The following is a 24,805-nucleotide window of genomic DNA, read 5'->3' on the forward strand; positions in this document are numbered from 1 at the left end:
CAGGTTGAAGAAAAGGACTTCTACCCTAACCCGGAAATAATAAGGACTTGTGGACTATTGGGCAGGAACACCTCCGGGTCAGGGAATATAAAAGGACTCTGGGAAAGCCCAGACACTGAGCTGAGCTGGGAGGTAGGGTGGTGAAGTGTCTGGGAGAGGAGGAGTGATTATTATTGTGCTTTATTATTGGTTTATATGAGTAGTGTGGAGTGGAGTGGAGGGTGCTTTGTGCACGTGATTGCAAAATAAAAGAGTCTTGGACTTTTACCTGGTGTTTGGAGTGGTACCTGAGGGTTCAAGAGGTGGATAAGAACCTCAACTGCTACAATATTCTAAACTAGATCATTAATTCATATTTCTTCTGGTTTATCCAGTTTACAGTTTTCTTCTTCTTCTTCTTCTTCTTTTCCCATGTCTATGTGTCTGGGGAGATTTATTCAATAAGAAATTTAGGTTTAGATTGCAGCTGAGAAAATAGTTGATCTATGCCCTGAAAATAAATAAAGGGATCAAAGAATTTTTAAAGATGGACTTCTAGAAGTCACTTCAAAATGTCCCAAGCATTTTTTTATTTTGTGAGCATAAAAAGGCTGTTCAGAGAATCTCTTTTTTCCTTGGGTATAAAGCACTGATCTGCTTTGTAATGTTTGCCTGTCCATCTGTTATTCAGTTAAATTCAATTCAGTTTATTTTTGTATATTGCTTCTCAAGGAGTGCAGGCTCACAGGTAAAATGCATTTACAGCTTTACAAATTACTAATTATATAATGCATACACATACAGAAACAGATTTGTTAAAATACAGGAAAACAAAGCAGATCCAAACTCATTAAAATAAATGGAACACACACTTATGAATATGCCCATACACATATAACCAACATAACCAGTACAGAGTCATCAATTAACCTAATGATCATATCTTTGGGCCCTGTGGGTTGGTTTCATTTTTGATTTTTTTAAATTTTCATGAGAATTATATGAAAAAAGAATGGGAAGTTAAACTCATGCTAAAATGTAACACATTACAACATGGTTTGAATAGAGACAAGAGCTTTATGTCCAGAGGATTGTTTGCATCTCTCGGACTGACACAGACAAACTGTCTGCAGACCCACATTGTATTGAAAAACTCATCAGAAATTTCAAAAGACTTTGTTGGACAGTTATCTTATCCAAAGATCTTGACTATATATTGTTCTCCTCTCTTTATAAATGAATTTTAGCCTGAAGAGGTCTATAAATTTTTTTCATTTAAGATGTCTCATTTAAAGATTTACCAATGTTGTTTCTTGTCCTAGTGTGTACAGTATATAAACACAGGCAACTGCAGTTTCTGTATTACATCTTGCCTGAAGAAGGGGCCTGAGTTGACTTGAAAGCTTGCATTTTATAATATTTTTAGTTAGCCAATAAAGGGTGTCATTTTCCTTGACTTCTCACTATATTCATAGTGGCTAACATGGTACAAGACCCTAGTACTACAAAAAACAAACAAAATTTTGCACAACTATGCATCCGGTTGTTATTATTATGCTTTATTTAGAAGCAGACACTATTATTTAATAAGTCTAAATCACATTGTAGTTTTTAAAAATTAATTAATACAATAATTGTAATTCTTTTCTTTAGATACAGCATATAAACAGATTTAATGCTGCACAGTGTCTTGGGTGTTTGGTTAGCATATTACTGTACTTTTGAGTAAGCAGATTGTGATGCTATGTGGGAGAATCAAGCTTCAGCAGTTAATGCTTTAAAATAAAATTGACTGTTACCTGCTACAGGGGCTGCGTCCTTCTACAGGTGATGCTAATCACCGCAGAGTTCCAGCACAGTCCCCCAAAGCTCTCCCACCTGCAGATGTGCCAAGAAAACAAGGTGGAAAGCAAATTAATGAGGAGGTGAGTCAAATTTTATAGTAAATAAAACTGAAGTCTATAAGTAGTGTCTGTGGAAAAGAAATAGGATAAAAACCTGGAAGCGAGGATGCACCAAATTCAAATGTTGGAGTAATGAATTATTATTAATTTAACTGTTCAATTACATGTTCAAAATATCAGGTAACAGAAGAACTCAAACAATGCCAGTGCCTTTCATACTTGGCCATTATAAATCCTGAGATGTTTTAACATGTGCTATTATCTGATTAGGTTTCTTTTTTTTTCTCAAGGACTACTTGAAACAGCTGAAGGCCATACGGCAACAGTATCATAGAGAAATGAAAGATATGAAGGCTAAAGCAGTTCTGGAGGTAAAGATCAAATGTTTGTACTATAATGAGTCACAGAATTTGTCATCTGATATTTCAATACTGGAACTTGAGTCCCTAAGGTATAAAGGTTTTTCGAAGTTTATTTATTTATTTATAAAATCTCACACTAAAAACAACTTTAAAGTATCAGGTAGGTGAACTCTCTCAAAAGACAGTGTCTGTATTTTCTTTATGAATTCTATAAAGTAACTCCTTGTTGTGAATAGGGAATATTGTTTTGAAGTCTGCTAAGGGTATATACATCCTGTGTTAAAAGTCTTTTGTTTAGTACATTTCATGAAGTGTGCCTTCACATATGATATTTAGATTGAAGATAAGTTAATTGTATTTTTATCTATAATATGTCTAAGGGTGACTTCAATCTCTAGTGCTTGACTGGGATGTGAAATTTCTTCTTCCCCATGTTCAGATGATTTCCAACAGAGAAAATCTTTTCTTCCACAGTATGTTGATAAGCCGAAGTATGCAGAAGGGTTGTACACTTTGCTGTTGGGATGGGTCATGTTTCCCTATAACCCTGAAAAGAACAAGAGGGTTTGATGGTTTGATGCAATTCTGCCATATCTTTAAAAGAAGATATAGATAGAAAGATAAAATAGAAGCTTTGTTTAAAAGTGTTTTCAAATTATAAATCAAAATGTATTGGAACATTAGTCATACTCAATTTGGCTAAAATGGTATTGTTATTTAACAATCATAGGACTAAACATAATTAAACATTATTTAATTAGTCTTTGCCTTTTACATACAGAAAAATATATAGAGAGAAAAAGGTTAGGAGCACACACTGATACAGCGCATTGCCGCACCAACAAACCAACTCAGATTCCAGATTAGGACCCGAGTGCAACCGTGCAGTGGGTGACACCTCAGCACCACACTAGTTCAGATGGAGTGGGAGAGTGTGAGTTTTTTTATGGTGGCTGGAGTGCCAATTCTGCCACCACCTCCAGGTTTTTCCCTGCAGGTTGGAGGGCCTACATGCAGGGCTGGATGCTGATTAACATCATACCCAGGGCGGAGCAATTGCAGGTTAAGGGCCTTGCTGAAGTGCCCAACGAAGTAGAGTCACTTTTGGCGTTCACAGGATTCGAACCAGCAACCTTACAATTGCCAGTGAAAATCCCTAGCCTCAGAGCCACCACTCCGTCCGGAAAAAAGTATATAGTATGCCTAAAATCTTTAACAACATAAAACATATTATGGGAGGCTATGAAAGCTAAAGTAAATTCTGTAGGATGTGAGAATACAACCTGCCTCTTGTCCTATCATGACATCCTGACAAAGTGACTTGTCAGTTTATATAGCATCTTTCACTCTGAGCATCATCACATGTATTTTCACAAATGAAATAAAAAATAATTTCCTCCATTTACTGTATCACTTGATTCGCTTTTAGTGTTGGAAGGGTTCAGACCCTCCCCTAGCACAGTTAGGCACAGGGCTGATACCAAACCTAAATAAGGCATACTCATACACACATTGACTAATACTGGAATATTTAATTTCCAGTCACCCTAACATGCACATCACCAGAAAGTGAAAGGAAACTGCGGAGAAGCCAGAGAAAACCCACACAAATATAGGTACTGTAGAAGTTCTTTACAAACAGTAGCAGGTCTGCAATACAAACCGTGTCTTCAATGCAAAGCAACTAGAGAGGATTTTAGCAGAATATGGTATAATAAGTCTTCTCATATAAAATATTATGAGCTTATATTCCACATGAAAAGACTTTTTGTGTAAAGTATAGATGCATGATTGCTTTAGTCACCTTATAAAAAACGCAGGTTGACTTTATTCATTGATATAGTATATTCATTGTTTAAGGAGCCAAATAGTGAGAGAAGCTATCTTTGATTATGCCTTCTAAACGTTTTCAGAATAAACCACCAGGAAAAGCTGAGACCTATCTGGTAAAACCAATCAAAGTAGAAGAGATTCTGGATGAAGCACTTAGTAATGGAAATAAAAAGGCATCCCCTGAGGTAGAGTGCATTTTATGGGTCATTCAATGTAGATTAAACATTTTCTTTTTCATTTTGAACTCATTACAGACCACTGTAGGAGATTAAAACAAAGCTCACTACTACTTGAAAGATGTTGAAAATCCAGTGCTAGCACTTAATTGAAATGTAACATATTTTATCCTGCTTGCCAGCTTTTTGGAACATTTTTAACTTATTTTAAAGTTCTATTCTTCCCCTTCCTTGTGTTATTATTTTATTTTAAGTTATGTGAATGCAATTTTTGAGTACTTTGCCATCCCTAGCATTAATTCTGGGCTTTGAAATACTCATGAGCACCACCTACTGTTCATAACAAGGTTTAGAAAAATTTTCCTTGCCTGAAGAAGGGGCCTGAGTTGCCTCAAAAACTTGCATATTGTAATCTTTTCAGTTAGCCAATAAAAGGTGTCATTTTGCTTGACTTCTCACTACATTCATAATGGCTAACATGGTACAACACCCTAGCAATACAGACAAAATTTTATAGATAAAAAGTACAAAATTAAAGGTATTTTTATTTTTATATGAAGAAGCAGGGTGGCACGGTGGCGCAGTGGGTAGTGCTGCTGCCTCACAGTTAGGACCAGGGTTGGCTTCCCGGGTCCTCCCTGCATTGAGTTTGCATGTTCTCCCTGTGTCTGCAGGTTAGGTGCATTGGCGATTCTAAATTGTCCCTAGTGTGTGCTTGGTGTGTGTGTTCGCGCCCTGTGGTGGGCTGGCGCCCTGCCCGGGGTTTATTTCCTGCCTTGCACCCTGTGTTGGCTGGGATTGGCTCCAACAGACCCCCCGTGACCCTGTAGTTGGGATATAGTGGGTTAGATAATGGATGGATGGATGAAGAAGCAAAGGAGATAATCATGCCAAATGTATATCAGAGTAATTCACTAGAGTCTTAACATCTTTAGGCGTGAGACTGAGATTCACAAGTTTATGTACAAAAATAGATTGGTATTTATTATCAATACTAAAAAGCAATGGACAACACAGTGGTACATATTTAAGCATGGCTGTGGGCCTAGATGTTTTGCTTTTTTTTTCTCCACATCACAAATACATGTACATTAATTTAATTGGCATACTTAAATTATCCGAGTATAATGCAATGTAGATATTTTTAAGAGTTTGCATTAAAATGAATGGGTTTTCCATCCAGGACTGATTCCTGCCTCGCATCCAGTGCTTTTAGGATGGACTCCAGCTCCTCCCAGGAAAACTGTATTACCAAATACTGTAAAATATATTATTAATTGATTGTGATTTTTCTAAACAATGGACAAAAGGTATAGCTCAATTCTAAGCTTGAAAATGAGAAATGCAACATTTTAGTTATTGAGTAAGGAACATACATGTGTCTTAGAGCATTGTTGAAAAATGTTTCTTTACAATGAATGCAAGTGTGTGAAGAAATGCCTTTTTATAACCTGAATTAACCTTTAAAACACTTACATATATTGTTTTATTGTAACTAGTGAACAGCTTAGGTCAATCAAGACCAGGGCCACCTAATTTCAAAACAGTACTATCAATAGGCTGGGTGAAGCATGAACTTGAACTTTTCATGTCTTCTGCAGTAATTTCATAAATATGCCTAAATGTAGAACAGCACATCATTGGGGATATGGAAATAATAAACCTAAAGAAATAAGAATCATTTGATAAAACCTTATTTCAGGATAATATCATAATCAGTATATGTTTGTTAGGATTGACTTCTAAAGTTGACCTAAGCATCGAAACATGCTGAATTTTGTTGCAGCAATGCCTATTAATTTCAAATTCTTCTTTTACATAGTGCTATTCTCAGGGTACAAATACAGCCTTAGCTTATAAAACAATTGCTTTAGTAATACTGTCATTGTGGAAATGCTTCTACACAGCACACTGCTTCACAGGACAGAGCTTGACAGGACATTATGTCTTTCTTCATTCTTTCTTAATCTTGCTTTCTCTGTGTTTTCTCTTTTTGTTCTCACCTCTACATTTACTTAACAGATAGCTTTTTATAACTCTGGCTTTCTCACCTTTCATAACCAAATTGGGTTGTAACAACATTATACTAAGAAGAAACTGACTAGAGTAGCTAAAGGTAATGTACAGGCAGAAAGTCCATAGATGCTCATTTATTGTCTCACATTTTACATTTGTAGGACATGGACAAGGATCTTAATAAAATTATGTATGAGAACCTAAAGGAGAGGAAGGCACTTGAGAAGAAATATAATGCAAAGGTGATTATTCTTAAACTTGCTTTTTTACACATCCCAGAATTAGCATATCTTCTTCACCTCAGAAAATATAATTGAATTTGTTTACCATTTATCTGGAATGCTGTCACTTTGTCCACATACTTACTGAATGTACTATACATACTACTATTGATTGGCATTGTTTCTACGGGCTGAATAAGGCACACCAGTTTCACTATACTTACTGAAATTCTCTAACATTTCATGAATTTATGCTGTAAACTGTGGACGAAAAAGGCACACTGAAACCAGGCAGATAATATTTCTCAATTCTGTTTTTTATTTAATTCTGAGTCACAGTAAGTAGAGATTCAAAAGAGCATAACTTATTGCCGCAAAGCTCAATTGAACCCCGAGAAAAAATTAGGAGGGGTTTTATAATTCAGCATTTCATGATTAACAAGACAGAAAGAACATCCTTATCAAAACAGTAAAGTTAAACAATAGGTCTGTTGAGCTAAGCATTATCTGTGTTTTCAAAGCTAAGCACAGGAGAGACATCTTTGCATAAACTACATGTACTTTCTGCAGCCTTGTGACCTTGTCCCTGAAACATTCACTCTGAGGAAGGGAAAACAAGAAACAGCTTAGATTTTATTCATGTGGACACTATTTCTCCTGAACCCTGGAATAACATATTTTTGTTAGTTCATAAGCCAAAGCGTCTCTCACTGGCAAGTTACAAAATAGTTATTATAAAAATTCTAATTTACTAAACACACAAAATACATGGTGCTGAGGAGAACATTCTTCTTCTACAGCACATTTTCCAAAGCTATGAAATTCTATGTCATTGGATAACGTTCTTCTGAGCAGTGATTTGACTGGCCTTACACTTAGTCACCATTATACAGTAGCAGTTTTGGCACAACTACCTTGGAAAAAAGGTGCTGCCTCATTAGTAACCTTGGTGTGAATATGTAAAGGAAGTGACACTAGAAACAGATATTATATCAAATGAAATAACGATGAGAAAGGCACAACAACCTCATCTGCTCTGACAATTCATGGGGTAGCTATTCTAGCCATTTGGAATAACCCATCAGTTTTTACTCAACATTTCACAAAGTATTTGTTCTGAGAAAAGATTACATGACTTAAAAGAAACGCTTTGACCTTTGCCCCAAGGTACTCTCATATCTGTGTGTAGAGGTGTGGCTGACTGTATCTAGCTTGTAACTTTCTACTTCCAGCTCCACCTCTGGCTCTTTCAGCATTAGTGAAATTTATAGAATCTGTTCCAAGTATGCCTGTTACTTAACTGACTTTGCACCAACCTCTACTGACTGTAAGAATGGTGCCTGTGATGTATAACTGTATAAAAAGTGACCAATGTCAAAACCAAGGGAAGAAAATACTAAACCCCAATATGTAAAACCTAAAGCAGAAAAAACTTGGATATCAAGATTAGCACAGCTCCAACTTATACTCATGAAGGAGGGATATAGCAGCAGATAAAAAAGGGACAAATATACTGTACATATAAAAAGAATTATAATAGTCTTAAGTATGTTTACAAGGTACAAATATGCATATAACAAGAATTATGTATTATGTAAGTAAATTAACAAAATGTAGGTAATTAATAAGTGTAAAGTGTTTATCAGTTTATCACATATATATCAGTTACAATTTCACGGTACAGGATATTAGTTATTGGCACAGTGTATTGCACATTATGTTCATTGTCTGGTAAGATGTCTGCTTAGTACCATTCAGCACACAGGGAGCAATACTATCTCGGCCAAGGGGTGAGGGGGTGAGTAACAGAGGTGACTGCTCTAACAATACAAGGGAAGCTCCTCCTCCTCTAAAATGTTGCAGGAACAAACCCTAGGCAGGACGCCAGCCCACCACAGGGCACACACACACACCTCCACACACCAAGCACACACTAGGGACAATTTAGGATTGCCAATGCACCTAACCTGCATGTCTTTGGACTGTGGGAGGAAACCAGAGCACCCAGAGGAAACCCACACAGACACGGGGAGAACATGCAAACTCCACGCAGGGAGGACCCGGGAAGCAAACCCAGGACTCCTTACTGCGAGGCCGCAGCACTACCACTGCGCCACCGTGCCGCTCATTCAAAATCAGCATAATTTATTTTTTTCTCATACATTCCCTTGGCAGCACGATCTATTAAAACCCACTGAAGTACAGAGTCACTGGACTTCAATGGCACTTCAGAATTTACTTTGTTTTCAGTGCATCAAAGCTAAACATTTATTGGACAAATGCTTCAAAACATCGTTTCCAGGGAAGCTCAGTAGCTCTGGGAGTAAATGGGGCAGTGGGCTGGCAGGATGCTGGGCTGCTGCATGATGCTTGAGGGAAATGTCAAAGTGGCTGGATCTCTTTTTAATTGATAGTATTTTGGCATCAGAGCATTTCAAATTCAGTCCCATGCAGATTTTTACCAAATGAAGCTACTACTCATAGTCTGTTATTTGCTAGTGATATAACCTATTATTTTCATTTGGACATATCATGCTGTAAGTAAAAACATAAATATAGCGTTCTTGAGTTTGCGCCTTGTTTCAGTTTATTAAAGTTATTTTGTTTGTTTCAAACTAGGTCGTTGAGTGGGGCGGAACTAGCAATCCAGGGGTAATTTGTGTGATTTCTTGGTGTTTTTTTTAAAGACACGGAGTTGGATAGCACAATGCCTCAGCTATACAAGCTATTGTCTTTAGTGGTAACAATTGGAGCTATATCAGCAGGTGTAGAGATGAACTTCTCCTGCTTAAAACTAGACAACTAGTACAGCTGAAACCCAATGAGCCAAAACTGTTTAAGTAACCTTGCTCTTAATGGCCATTGAGAGAAAACTAATTAAGTCTCTGGAAAAGCCTCCCAGTTGATATGACAGGGTCACAGACCATTTTCTACAACAAGGAAGGAGAGCAGAATTTACATATAAATAACATGATGAAATAATGACTAACTTTATGAAGTAGGACTAAAATGTGCATCCCCTGTTTGAAAGACCATCAGCCGCCATTGGCAAATACTTATAGTGTCTTATGGATGAGAGTAAAAACAACCTCATATAGCACTCTCTGTTACTGAATGTGCTCCTGTCTTTAGTCAAAACCTCACACAGGAGGTGAGAGTCAATGGCCAGAATAGTAAGCAGCTTCCTGAGTGATCACTTCATCCAGTGAATCCATTTGGACTCCTAAGGTTGAACTAGCCTTTTTATTTAGTTTATTTAGTCTGTTGACATCATCTACACAGATGTTGTTTCCCTAAAATACAACTGAATAGAAAGTTGCACTGGCCACTATAGACTGGTAGAAAATATGTTACGAGTGGCCAGCATACACCAAACAACCTCATTTTTCTCAGTGAATAGGGGCAACCCTGACTCTTCTTATATACAGCTTCTGTTGATAATCCACTCAAGCCAGTCGTTCAGATGAACCTTTATTATCATTACCTCAACGTTTTCACCATCAATATGAACCAGGGGGTTCAATTTGCACCATTCCACAAAGTCGTTCACTAGAATTAATGATGACGTGACTGGCAATTGACATAACAACCTGTGACTTGCCTTTAAAAAAAAGAACACAAAATGGTAGCAACCATGATCTATATTTATTTATTTGGCCAACATTTTTATCCAAAGAGACTTACAACGTTTGAGATACAATTGGTTACATTTCTTCTTGTTTTTTCCTATACAAGCACAGGTAGGTGAAGTGACTTGCTCAGGGTCACACAGTGTCAGTGGTGGGATTTGATACCAAAGCCTCAGGGTTTGAAGTCCAAGCCTTAACCACCATGCCACACTGCCTGCCATATACCAACAACGTACTAAATGGTGGTATAAAAACATAATAAACATAACAAGTTTAAAGTAAAAAAACAATGTTTGTGAACTCTTCAGCAAGTAAAAAAATATTCCATTTCAGGCTGAGCCACACAACAGGTCTCATCTCTGTTGATTGTTAGCCAACTTGCAGCCCCAACAGTGTTTTTATGTGAGCCACAATACAAGTGCATTTTTGTCTCATGTTTGGTATTCCTCCCCTTACAAAAATTTGCCAACATTAACCCTACAAGAAACACTAGGCCCCATCTTATACATTAAATCTAAAGTTCAGTGGGGCACCTAATGTCTCGCTACCACGCTAATGTTAAAATCTTAATTAAAGAAATCATGACCTTTATCATTCTTAATATACAGTATACTGAAACTAAAGTAATTGAACTTTTGTCTGGGAAATTGGAAACCACTATTTACTTTGAAGATCAAAGTGCAGCCCATACTGTAGAAAATAGGCAAACAAGGCTAATTGTAAAATGAGATACATTAGTCACCTGTACTGTCATAGAGATACCAAAGTTGCCTTGTCACTTACGGTAAATGGAATGCAATTATTACATTTTGTAGATGGCAGCTGAAATTTACACTTGGGGTCATGTATTGTGTCTCTCCTGTCAGTCAGCAATTAATTTTCTTTATGTATAAAAGCATTAGTTTAATTAAATGTTACAGATTTATAATATATAAGAAATACAACTATTCTATTAAAGCATAAAATATAGCAAAATGCAGTATTTTATAATTATCATGTAACACTAGAATATTCATAAATATGACATCAATCCTGCTTAATCCATTTCAGGGTCACCAAGCCAATTTAATGTAACCTCCCCAGGTGTGAAATTCATACCATAACCACAAATATGTAATGTTGTAATTATTTTCAAAGAATTATAAAGCATCATGTAAATGGTGTGATTCAAACTCAGCACAGAGTAGGCATTTTTTGATTAAAAATATTCTAATATTCATTTTTTTCTTTATTTTTTTCTTTATTCATTCATCTATGTCAGTTTTCTTCCAACTTAAGGTTACCTTTTTAATCTTTCAGAGTGATTTTGCTTATTCTAAAATGAAGATATTCCTTGTGCAGTTTTTAATAAATACTGAGAAGCACAATATTACTCCCACATGTTATTTTGAATTGTTCCTTTTAATTAAATTAATTCTTTACTTAATTCTTTACAGTCTGATGAAAATCTTTGCATTTTTCACAGTCAAATGTATTTTCTTTGCAGAAAGGAGTGAAATTTGAGATACAATTAGATGAGAAGATAGAAGAAACCCCTCTTGAAGAGGTAAACAAGAAAACTCAAAATTGTTATACAAATATTGTTATATATTTCGTTTTGCTAAATTTAACAGCACTGCTTTTTCAGTTTTTCATCATGATATTTCCTAATTGTAGGCAAGAACTTTTATTTTTTGTGGATTTAAATTTTCATTTGTATCAAATATATTCACAAATAGCAGACACATATCTTCATTGTTTAATATTCATTTTGTTTTGTAGATCTTTGTATTAACAGGATATTCAAATGATTTGAAAAAACAAGAATTACTTGTTAAATATAGTACTGTCTTAATCTTGTTTTTAAGATTTCATAAATATATTTTGGAATCTTGTAAATAGGTTCAATGTTTACGTACTTTTAGGAAAATGATATTTTGAACCAAACGCTGACTTTCCTTGATGGGGAGTTTCTGAAGAAAGTTGACTGGAATATTGGTAAAGACAGTGCATCTCCAGAGAAAGGTTGGTGATTTACTACATACATCACTATCATTATATTTCCCTCCATTAGCACTGGAACAAAAAAGTCAAAGGTATTATTTTTAATGTTTGAAACAGCAAATAAATGGAAAGTGCAGAATTTCATGCTTATTTCTGTGTAGATATCTTTTAGATTTTAGACTAATACGGCTTTTTTATTCCATCATATGTATTACATTTGAATATAAGTATTGCAACAAATTACCTAAAAATAAATATAAGGAGTTTATACCTTAGGTTGCAACTGAAAGTATCAACAAATTCTTGGTTTATTCTTTTGAGGGTCTATGCCAAACATTTGCATTTTCATTTATTCCTTGTTCATTTCCAAAAATTGAAATGCACACTGGATTGAAATTAAATGAGGAGAGTGACTTGGCCAGATTTAAGACTTTCTAGTTGTTTTTTCCATCAATCTTGTTAACATTGTTAATCTTGTTAACATTGGCAATATTTTTGGGCCATTTTTGGTACATGTTGAAGTTAGCAAAATCTTCTGGATTAATACCAGAAAAAATGTTCTGAAGTAATCTTTCTGCAACAGTCATGTGTTATGTCATCAATAAATAGACATGAACTAGTTCAGAGGTGGTCATATATGTGAAAATCCTAATGCTTCCTTTATTTTTATATCTGAAATGCATATGATTTCAATTGTGCTTCCATTCTTTCCACTTTATCATTGCCTTAACTTTTGTAATGGTTTATTTTTGTGTCATCTTTTAATAATTTTTTTTTTTGCAGAAATGTACTGGCTCATCAGTGTAAATTTTAGTGAATTCCTATATGGCCTACCTGTTGCCTTGATAAGAGATTTCCAACTTGAAGCATGACCTTTATAATTCTGCATTTGAATTATTCTATGAATGTGATATCAGAGAAACAATGACTTCAAGATACTTTTCCAGTCACATTCAATTCAATGACTGTGTTCTTTTGCCCATTTTTACCATTTTCTTTTTAGTTGCCAGTTATGGCAAAGGTGTTGTCTTTCAAACTCTTTCTGTAAGGCCAGCATCCCAGAATTGTTTTTCCTTGTTGCAGAAGACACTGGTATTTGATGTGTATTTAAGGAAGAAGTCAGCTGAGGACCCGTAAGGTTGTCTGTTTCTCAGACTTCTGACTCTGATGTAGCTATCATCATATGCAGCTGTACATTTGGGCCTTCCCCTTCTTTTTCTGTCCTGGTTAGGTCAAGTTTGTCCTCTTCATGCAAGATAGTAATAGACACTTTTGTATGAATTTTTCAGTTTCTTGGTAGCCCCACCTAAAAAAAATGGACTGACATGTTTCTTGAGAAAGCTGTTTCATTTTAGTCATTTTTGAACCCAGAACTGAGATGTACAAATACCAGTGCCTTGCAAACCAAGCAAACAGAATCACTGACTTCAGCAGTGGTAATGCAATTACAAATGTTTCACTAATAACTGAACAGAACTAAAAATGACTAATTAAAGATACGCTAAGAGACTTGACCATTTGGGCACAGAAGGAATGAATGTCTGCTGAAAACTGTGCTTTGTGGTCATATTTTGATGAAACTGAATTGTTGAAAAGCTGCAAAATACAGTCTGCTTGATTTTTCATTTCATGTAAGACTTCATCTTCTTCTTCTTCTTTTGGCTGCTCCCATTAGGGGTTGCCACAGCAGATCATCTGTCCGCATATTGATTTGGCAACATTTTACACGGGATGCCCTTCCTGACATAACCCTCCCCATTTATCTGGGCTTGGTTCCGGCACAAAGAAACATGTGCCACAAACCACTGAATTCTGAATTGTCCTTCAATACATCTTGGTCAATTACTGCAATTCTTTTTGAGTAATTTTGTATCTCTAAAGTGTGCATTTTTAATGATAATGACTCACTGAGAAATTGTTTTTTTAATGGTACTTACAAGCAAGCATGATTATCATCATCATAGGTGTACAGTAGCGATGGCAGAAAATAAGCATATTCACTGCCCACAGTGAATTCTTCCATCTGTAGCTTTTTCTAGATGGCTTGGTTTAAAGAAAAATGACAAAATGTCTCTTTTTCTAATGGATTCAAGGCAACATCAGAATTCCAGAAATATGAAGCACCCTGTAAGTTAGTCCACTTTAAGATGTGCCAAAGACACATTTTTCTTTCTGTTTCTTTTCAGTAATTTAAATGCTGTCTTTGCTTATCTTCTGTCTCTGACTGCAACATTCTAAGGCGTTCTGGCTAAAACTGTCGTGTAAAAGAACCTCAGACCCAAACTTCGACTTATCTCCCGGAGTGTCCAGGATTCTGTGTTTGTTTCTCGTTTACAAGTGACAATGGTCTGATTTTGGGCACTTTAATAGTCATGCTTTTGCTCCTAACATAGTTTTTGACTTTTATGTTTTTAAACAAGTTAAGTCATGTCCTATGAGTAATATTCATATATAGCTATGTGTCACTAAAGCTGTTTAAAGCAATAATCACTACAACACAAGACTTACAGATTATTGATTATTTTTTTCTACTTGCCTCAGAGCATTTGCAGATTTAAACAGGATCAAAATGATGCAGCTTCACAGCTGTCCTGGACCAAACATCCTTACCTCTGCACTTCTCAACTTGATTATAGGGGCTTCCTATCTGATTTAGAGAGATTTTCAAAACTCGGCTACTCAATTAAAAATTATGTAAAATTCCAATACCTCAAAACGCTTGTCATTAAAGCTTACTCCATTAAAAAAATAAATAAACAATATTGGTGCTCAACCAGGTGGCCATACCCACTAGTGTGCCTTAATTTCCAGGTAAGCTGCAAGATGACTGAATATACTATAATTATAAAATAGCAGCAAAATTCTTAGATCACTAAAAATCAAACTACAGCCAGGGTGTCAAACTTAAGCCCCCAGAGCCAGAACTGCCCCTAGGACCTTTGTAAAGCAATCTGCTTTATCGGTATTCAAAACATGTTACATATGGCTTGCAATGTCTTAGTTTTCGCAAAGACTCCCTTTAAATTGTATTTCATATATAGATAATATCCATAGGTTTAGCTGGATTCTACAGTGTCCACATCATGCACGGATAGTAAATACATGTAAGTTCAAAAAACAAGCACCTTTTGTTAAGACTCCTGTTAAGTATAAGAGGATAAATAGCATGGCCTGTGTAGGTGGGGGCTCTCATATATGACTGTGGTACACTAGAGACCTTGGAGGAATAAAGGTTGAGAACGACTGAATTAGACCATTTAGATGCCTTGAAATTTTCTTTCTTGGCATGCTAAAATGTTGTGTCAAATATGTTGTTGAACACTGTGTGGCCACATGAGGGTGCTCCTTCAACCTGCTCACCAAGTCTTGGAATAATTTTCCCTTCTCTATGATAAAGGGATGCCTCTCTCTGCACTCTGAAAATGAAAAAAGGGTAAAAATAAGCATAAACAACTGATATTTACATTTATTTGCTTTAGAGATGTTTTTATCCAAAAGCATCAAGTAACAATAGGCTTGGGCCTGTTTGTTCAGCAAGTGTAATAGGACAGGTAACAACAGCTGATTGCCAAAAAGATGTAATAACTAATAATTTACAATCATAGTTTATAATCGATAAAGCATTTAAGCTTAACCAACAAATGAACCAACAATATAAAAGATCACAGAACATAGTTTTTTTTTTTCTTCTTTAATCAGTTAGACAGATATTCACAAAACAGATGGTTCTTCAATTGCCTCTTAAACACATTGAGGGTGTCAACAGTTCAGATGGAGGTGGGTAGTCTATGAGACTCCATCACTGTAGATGTTGAAACTGAATTAATAAATCTACATTTTCTCTCTTGCATTTCAGTTCATCAATTTCTCTTTAATTCTTTCCTTTAAATATGAGTCTATTCTGCTATCAGCACTTACTAAGTGTCTGCTTACATTTTTATTCTGATTTGATGCCAGTATATTTGTAGGCTGTATCAGTGTTGCTCTATTTTGTTTCTTTGGTTTTAATTAACTTGTCCTGTCATTGTGTGATCCTTTGCCTTGTATTCTTATTTGCTTATTAAAAGTTCCCCTTAATACTATCAAAGGTACTGTGTAAAGTAAAGAAAGGATTGCTAATTGATTCAGTGGCGCAAGTTAATACCATTCTATCTGCTCATGCTTTTACAAAGTTCATTTGTTCTATTCAGCCTCATTTTGCTCTGCAGAATAAAAGTTTCCTTGTGCATTTATAAATCATTTCTATACTAGGCATCTACAGCCTGCTTTCCAAAAGAAGTTACATCCAGAACCAGTTTATCATATGTCTAAATTGACTCAAATAAGCTTTAAGGACATTTGCCTTACATTTTACTTATGATGACTGTTAAAGAGCTATTCTATAGACTTTGATCTATCCTGCTTTATGTTTTAATCTTACACTTACTCATTAATATTACACACATTCATATCTATCTGGAAGTGCTTTTCAGAATTAATGCTCATTTCTATCCTTGTCCTTGATCTAGAATTAAGCCAACCAGAGCACAATGTGGCTGAAGTTGAACAGAGGCGGCAGTGGAATCAGGGTCCTCCCCAAACCCTGCTAAGAGCCATAGCCGAAACAGATGTTTCCTCAATATGCCCTACAATGCATGGAGATATCTTAGGTAAGACAGCATTGCAAAGAATCCTCATTCACTGTTACCTTTTCATGCATGTGTTATGATAATTTTCATATATTAGTTTTCAAAGATAATGATAAAGTACCACAAGTGTTTATTAAGGGACATTAATGGCTGTTATTTGAAAAAGGGCAATTCTAGCTAACATGCTACAGTGCTTCCAAAATCACATCAAATAAAGACCTATGGCTTTCCACATTTCTGGGTTTCAACATAACCTTTTCTGGACATGTGCTGAGGTAGCCCCATATGCTCACTTGGCCCCCTAAAACACCACATCTTTCTCATTCAAATCATCAGACTCACATGTCCTTGGAAATGTACTGCAAATTACTCTTTACTTATTGGGATTTAGTAATGTAATCTGAGTTTGAGATGGCCCAAATCTGAAGTCTTATGTCCAGCAAAGACGTCTCTCAATAATAGATAGATAGATAGATAGATAGATAGATAGATAGATAGATAGATAGATAGATAGATAGATACTTTATTAATCCCAATGGGAAATTCACATTTTCCAGCAGCAGCATACTGATACAATAAATAATATTAAATTAAAGAATGATAATAATGCAGGTGAAAAAAAGACAATAACTTTGTATAATGTTAAATGTTAACATTTACCCCCCCCCCCCCCCCCCCCCCCCCCCCGGGTGGAATTGAAGAGTCGCATAGTTTGGGGGAGGAATGATCTCCTCAATCTGTCAGTGGAGCAGGACAGTGACAGCAGTCTGTCGCTGAAGCTGCTCTTCTGTCTGGAGATGATACTATTTAGTGGATGCAGTGGATTCTCCATAATTGATAGGAGCCTGCTGAGCGCCCTTCGCTCTGCCACAGATGTTAAACTGTCCAGCTCCATGCCAACAATAGAGCCTGCCTTCCTCACCAGTTTGTCCAGACGTGAGGTGTCTTTCCTCTTAATGCTGCCTCCCCAGCACACCACCACGTAGAAGAGGGCGCTCGCCACAACTGTCTGATAGAACATCTGCAGCATCTTATTGCAGATGTTGAAGGACGCCAGCCTTCTAAGGAAGTATAGTCGGCTCTGTCCTTTCTTGCACAGAGCATCAGTAGTGGCAGTCCAGTCTAATTTATCATCCAGCTGCACTCCCAGATATTTATAGGTCTGCACCATCTGCACACAGTCACCTTTGATGATCACGGGGTCCATGAGGGGTCTGGGCCTCCTAAAATCCACCACCAGCTCCTTGGTTTTGCTGGTGTTCATTTGTAGGTGGTTTGAGTCGCACCATTTAACAAAGTCATTGATTAGGTCCCTGTACTCATCCTCCAGCCCATTCCTGATGCAGCCCACGATAGCAGTGTCATCAGCGAACTTTTGCACAAGGAGGGGGTCATACCTAATTACATTCAACACAATTTTCAGGCTGAGCTCAGCACTATCCCGTGAAAATTGAAAAAGTTAAAGTTGAGCAGTATGAGAACTTTGTGGAGTTTGAGATGTCATTGCCTTATAACTTGTAATTTATGTTATTAGTGGACAATAGTCAGTTGTGGTTTTTGGAATGGCAGGGTTCACTACCAAGCCTGTGAGTGAGAGGGAGGCTACGTGTTACTGCTTGTTTCTAGGATTTTTGTGATACGGCCACTGCTGTTGGGTTGGGAGCCTGATAGGTATATGCTGAATGCGTATGTTTCCAGTGGGCAGAAAATGCCTGACGCACACATTTTTCTGGTTTACATCTTACTATCTCATTTTTTGTCCTGATTTTCTGCCTTTTTGACCAATACGTTGTTTGCATTTTAGAATATTAGGAGCCTATGACTGAATATCAAGTCTCCAAAGACATACCTAAATATTTCGCTAAGAATTTTTTCATTACACTTGGCAACTGCAAATTCCAATAAACTGGGAGGTCTTATTCTTATACGTCTTGGTCTGCAAGGTAAAAGACTGGATGCAGGTTCTAATTAATTTCAAGTGCTTTTATACATGCTGATAGAGTTTGTCAGTTAAAAAGCTTGCAGTATGCTGCCTTTTCTTCTATATGTAAACAAGTAAATCTTAAAGCTGGAGGATTTTGAGATTATTTTGGCATGTCTAATGGAATCCTGTGCTCAGCAAGGTTTCTAGTCTCACATTCCACACTCAATGGATTTGTTATGTATATATTTATTACTGATTTGAGTTTGGTTGACTCTTTTAGGCTACTAAATCCCTTGGTCAAGGTGTCTATGTTCCTTGTTCTTTTACGAACATTATCATTCTGACTTCAGGATTGATTATATTTTAATTTCTCATTTTCTGGCAACCTTGCTTTCTAATGCCACTTTGTAATTTACTGTTCCAGCTGAATGTGCCCCTCTCTTTTCAGATACAGCCCATTGGTGGTAAAACTCATTATTACTGCAGAATCCATGCTAAATTCTCTACTAAGTTAGAAAAATTCATAAGAATGAATTCTAGCTCCATTGATGATCCTACTTAGTATATTGTTAGCTGTTATGGGTGTCATAAATGCCGTTGGTTTGGTCTGCATGCAAAAATTTCACTAATTGGTGCTAGGTTCGTTAATTTACTTGTATTAAGATTGCTAGTATATCTAGCAGGTATTTTTCAACTTCTGCTATGAGGATCATGTTCTACAGTCAAGTCCCATTGCCCTTAATGCCAAAGTCACAGTCCATAGTGAGGAGTAGACATAACATAAATTTTCATAAATAAATATGAAAACTAAATGTGTGAACATAGCATTCAAAAATAAATGTAAAAACTAAAGCTTAAAACTCACGTATTTCCAAACATTGTCACAATACCAACAAAACATATATATGTAGTTATTTTTCAAATAGAAAATAAAACTACACGATAAACTGTTAACAAACATATGGTTAATTATGGAATTCACATTAGTTTCCCTGTGTACACCCTTAGAACGTCTTGTTTCATCAGCTTGGGTCAGTCAACATCACACTGTGGACTGATCATCCCTCTTCCAATATAGGCAGTTAGAACCTCTCACACAGTTACAGAAAGAAGGTGGGTTGGATTGATAGTAAATCAGGGGCCAATTCATATTGATAATGTGATTGTCACAAGCATGTTATGAAAATACATGAGGGGATAGATTTCATTGAAACAATTTACATGAAGAGTACTTACTGTAATGTGTCTCATGCATGCATTTTCCTATAGTATTACAAGTATTTATTTAAAAAATGTAAGCCAGATGTATCTGATGTACATGTTGCTGTAGAAAAGTATTTGCTTTTGTTATTTTTTCAGAAGATGAAGATGCAATGTATCCTGTATCACCACTAAATAGGAAACATTGGGGTGCACAGCCTCCTTCCACTCTCCTGAATATACTAGCAGAGGCAGAACTGACCTCTGTCATTTCCACAATGACTGAAAATGAAGCAGGTACAGAATAAATTACCAGTTGAAAATCATACATGGCATCCACTAACAGTCACAAACCCGCCAAGGGCCAGTCCCGACAGCATCAGGATCAAAACAGGAAACAACCTTGGAAGGGGTGGCAGTCCATTATAGGGCCCAATCATGTGCCATTCCGCACTCACACGGAGCAAATTTAAAATCTTCAGTTAGCCTAACAAATATACCATTGAGGTATGGAATGAAATGTTAAGTACCCAGGGGAAACACACACAGACATAAAGAGAACATTAAAACTCCATACAGAAAACAAGTGGTTGCAGTATCTGAACCCAGGATACCAAACCTATGAGGCAGCATTGTTAACCACTGTACCACTGTGCCAACCCCGGCTGAAAATCATATACTCAATTATGGATGAGTTGACAACATATACACTACCAGTCAAAAGTTGTGACAAAAACAGAAATGTTCATGTTTTTGATAGAAATTAATATCTTCTTTTATCACGGTATCTTTAAATTGATTTATACAGTAAATACAGAGAAGACATTTCTAGTGTTTCTAATGTTCAGTAACATAGAAATATACAAAGACACACATTTGCATAGACTTAAAAATATAGTTCTTAATATGTGTAAATATTAATAATAAAGAGGAATATATGAATAGTGTTGTTATTTTTAATAAATAGTCAATTAGACTTTAATAGATCGGTATTGTCATAGATGGAAAACAAGGTTGTTATGTTTGAACCCCAAGTCAGTTCTGGACTGGGATATTATGTTTTCTTCCATAATTGTGTGGGCTTCCTTTGTGGATTCTGTCCCTAGTGCCCATAGGTACAATTTATAGACATGCAGTTGGGTTAAGTGTTTTAAGTAAAGCAAATTTTTGCTGACTGGATAAACTTAATTCTTCAGAACACATCATTTGGAAAAACACTAATATAGAAAACTGATTGATTGACTATGCAATCCAAGCAATCCATATTGTGAACATGCATCATCCTCTGATCCATTTATCCATCTTGCCTGAAGAAGGGGCCTAAGTTGCCTCGAAAGCTTGCATATTGTAATCTTTTTAGTTAGCCAATAAAAGGTGTCATTTTGCTTGAATTCTCACTACAGAACCAACCATTTTAATTGTGGAGTGGATCCTATGCTTAAATTGACTATACAAGGATGTTTTCTCAGTAACTACACAATGCAAATAAAATGCCAGTTTCGTGAATGTATCTGGCAACTGCACTTGTGGCTGGTATCTATGGATGACTTCTCTAGCTAAGGATTACTTTAATGTATTAAGAGAGTTACTTAATTTTTGCTGATTATTGCTATTTATTTTTTGGTTGAGAGAACAAAAAATTTCCAAATGTCATTCTATATAACTACATTGGGTGGCACTATCCAAAATATAATTTTTGGATGTGATCAAAAACCTTCACAAGACATTGAATAATGTTTCATGAAAAAAACATAGCTAATGATACACCATAAACAAAAGATACCTTTATGGCCTGTTAGGGGCGGTTTATACTTCACTCTCAGAACGTGTACGTCATGCATCTTATGAGCACGTCCTCAGAAATGAACACGACGTTTGCACGAGTTGCAGTACCAACAAAAAATGGGGGGGGGAGTGCAATGTGATGAACGTGACGTCAGAGTCTCTGTTTACTATCTAGAGGTGACAGAAAGCCGCTTTGAGCATCCTCCAGAATCGATGTGCGTGCTTCGATGTTTGATGAATGGTTCAATGTGGTGAAGCAAAATGCCGACATAACAATGTATTTGTGGTGCTTTTATATTCAAGTGTCGCATATTTCCCAGCGTAATGACATGATACATTTTAAAAGTCTCACATACCATCTTCTGTGCTGTCATTTTTTTAACACCTTCACAACAACATCAGAAAGTACTGCAGCATATCTGAGCCACAGACAAAAAAAAAATAAGGACACAGAGAAAAGGTTTATTTTGTGATTAAAGTGGAAATTTTGGCTTTAATCTCGAAATGTCCACTTTAATCTCACAGTTTATTTTATCATTAAAGTAGACCATCGTAAACGTCATCTTAAAACCGACCCATTTGTTAATCACTACATGCTTCTGGGGCTTCCTCCTGCATTGACATCAGCGGCAAGAAGCAATCACCATACAGAACACATTAAATTTATGATATTCCAGCTGTCTGCAAATTTAGAATCCTTAGATCTATACTTGATATCACTTTCATAATGAAATGCATTAAAGTATGTATGTTACATTTTACAGATAAATCATTAATTTCATTTAAATAATGAATACTGTTAATAATTACACATGTGGGCGTGGCAGAGCGGTAGCACTGCTGCCTCACAGGGAGTCACGTCTCTGGTGTTCCTTGCCTGAAGTTTGCATGTTTTCCCGGTGGTTTCCACAGTGTGCTCCGGTTTCACTCCAAAGATATGAAGGTTTGGGGATTTGGTGACACTAAAATGACTCCAGTGTATGTGTGTGCTTGTGTTCATCTTGCCATGAGCTGCTGATGCCCCCATCCAGGGATTGCTTCTGCCCGATCTCGTGCCCGATGCTTGCTGGAATGGGCACATCCCTAGATTGATGGATTTAATCATTAAATATCCTTTTCAGAGATATTGTGGCAAGGTGTCCTTGGAATTTAGTGGATGTTTCAGGCAATCCACAACACAGCGAAGCCAAACATTTATCTCACTATGATGATATCTCACACTGCCACCTGGTGGAATCTACCAAATTTGCGCAAAGTACACATGCAACTATAAACAGTACAACATTTACGTAATAATAGCATCCACTGGAGCACGTGTCGCGTCACGTGAAGTATAAACCCGGCCTTAGACTTGTATACTAAGATGCTTTACTTTTACACAACTGTCTAGAGTTTTTCTTGTTTGAACTACAAAGCTGTAGGTGTGGCTTAAAAGGTTAAAACTACTGTACCAGGTAAATGATTAATGTAAGGTACATAAAAAAACCAGAGGCCTTCACACAGCTAGATGTGTTTCCTGAATTAAGCAATTAATTATGCTTTGCCTGTCATGTAACAAAAATTATTATGGCTAGAAGACAACTAGGTAGCTTTGAAAGAGTAGTAACTATTGGGCAATGATTGACAAAAGTTTGAGTGACAATACAGCTTAACATACTTTGTCACAAAGATCTGATGCTTGTATGTAACTCGGAGAGATCTGTACCCAATGGCTTGTTTGTTTAGCCTTCCACTTGTAATTAATGCATGAAGATCACCATGAAGGAGTATGTGGTAAAATGTAAATACTTCTGAATCAAGCACAAGCTCAAGGTCAGAAGCTACTGAAGCTCTTCACAGCAGGATAACATGGATAAGGCACAGTGCATAACCATTCATGAAATACAGCAGAGCACATTTGCCAGTATAGTAGTGTGAAAAGCAGAAACAGTGAAGTACAAAGCAGTGGATAGTTTTAATATGGTTAGAACCCTTAGTATGGTCAGTGTTTAGAAATCATCATCAGCAGCAGCTTTCAGATCTGAATGTTAAAATTCATCGGTTAAGAGTTTAGAGAGTTCCGTAATATTAATGGGGTACATTTGAGAGTATTCATTTCCTTAAAAAGCTAGATCAGCGCTAATTATTTAACACTTCTGACCAATGATCATCATCCACATTGCAGAAAATTACTCCATACCTGGATCCTGAAGTAATAAATTAATTTTTCCTTCTTAAACAACAACGCATTAATGAATGGTTTTGTTGAAATCTGATTGTCATATTCATCTGCCAGTATTGCAGACATTTGTGAACATTATGCTTTGGCTTATATAAGCTGTTCCTTTGACACATGATGTCCCTGTACTATATCCAATGGCTTCATATTGGCATTTTCACATTCTTGTCACTACCTATAGTATAATCAGCATGATGAAATTCATTCAATTTTTACAAAATTGAGGAATATATATAAGCCATCCCTTCACTGAGAAACCATTCTTGCCATTCCTAAATTGAGGTCTTCAAAAACATGATTTTTAAAAACTTAATAATATTACATTCATAGTGGGGTGTCTTCATTTATATACTGTGTCTAGTGATTTATATTTAGATTTCACATATAGAAACCTGCTTGTACAGAACTTCAGTTTCTGAAAAATAACTCTGACTGGCATTAGAAGTTCCAGGCTTAGGTTTATTTTTTTTCCACTGCATTCTGATATTCTGCATTTTTCTGAATTGTCTGTTTAATTCTAACATAGGTGTGATACATACAATTGGAGATGAGCCAATTGATAAAGATTCTGCCTCGGATATTGATGTGGATGAAGAACGCCTTGAACCTAGATCAGATGACGATGACACGTATGTTTTATTGAGTATTTTAGAAATAAAATCATTGTTGATTAGGACGCTATCTTAAAAAAAAAATACACATTTGAATAAACTGACTTTAATTAGAACAATTTCTAAACAACAGCTTAGCCTTTCAGCTAGGCAGTACTGCCAACTATTATTATTATTAGGGTTATTATGAGAGGCTTTTAAGTACATTGAATTAAATGGTCTTAGTGTGAAGTTTGTATTTTCTTTCTTTTTTCACCTAGGTTTATGCTTTTTATAAGGTAAAATTCTAAAATGTATTTAATACTTTTCAACTGTAGAGTACTACTGTACCCTACT

The 24,805-nt window shown here is 36.2% G+C and overlaps 2 protein-coding genes across 2 annotated transcripts in view; one reads left to right on the forward strand and one right to left on the reverse strand.

Annotated features, from left to right (window-relative positions):
• The window catches only part of alg11 (ALG11 alpha-1,2-mannosyltransferase), a 357,044-nt gene that overhangs the window by 308,493 nt on the left and 23,746 nt on the right, over positions 1 to 24,805 (reverse strand). The gene's annotated exons all lie outside the window — the stretch shown is intronic.
• The window catches only part of LOC114650206 (serine/threonine-protein kinase Nek5-like), a 78,444-nt gene that overhangs the window by 47,136 nt on the left and 6,503 nt on the right, over positions 1 to 24,805 (forward strand). Inside the window, exons 14-22 of the mRNA XM_028799694.2 lie at positions 1,788 to 1,904; positions 2,174 to 2,254; positions 4,159 to 4,263; positions 6,432 to 6,512; positions 11,607 to 11,666; positions 12,025 to 12,124; positions 16,612 to 16,752; positions 20,015 to 20,152; positions 24,385 to 24,487. Coding sequence (XP_028655527.1) covers positions 1,788 to 1,904; positions 2,174 to 2,254; positions 4,159 to 4,263; positions 6,432 to 6,512; positions 11,607 to 11,666; positions 12,025 to 12,124; positions 16,612 to 16,752; positions 20,015 to 20,152; positions 24,385 to 24,487 — 926 coding nt within the window. The remainder of the gene's footprint in view (positions 1 to 1,787; positions 1,905 to 2,173; positions 2,255 to 4,158; positions 4,264 to 6,431; positions 6,513 to 11,606; positions 11,667 to 12,024; positions 12,125 to 16,611; positions 16,753 to 20,014; positions 20,153 to 24,384; positions 24,488 to 24,805) is intronic.

The sequence above is a fragment of the Erpetoichthys calabaricus genome, chromosome 4 (assembly GCF_900747795.2).
Source record: "Erpetoichthys calabaricus chromosome 4, fErpCal1.3, whole genome shotgun sequence".
Classification (NCBI taxonomy): domain Eukaryota; kingdom Metazoa; phylum Chordata; class Cladistia; order Polypteriformes; family Polypteridae; genus Erpetoichthys; species Erpetoichthys calabaricus.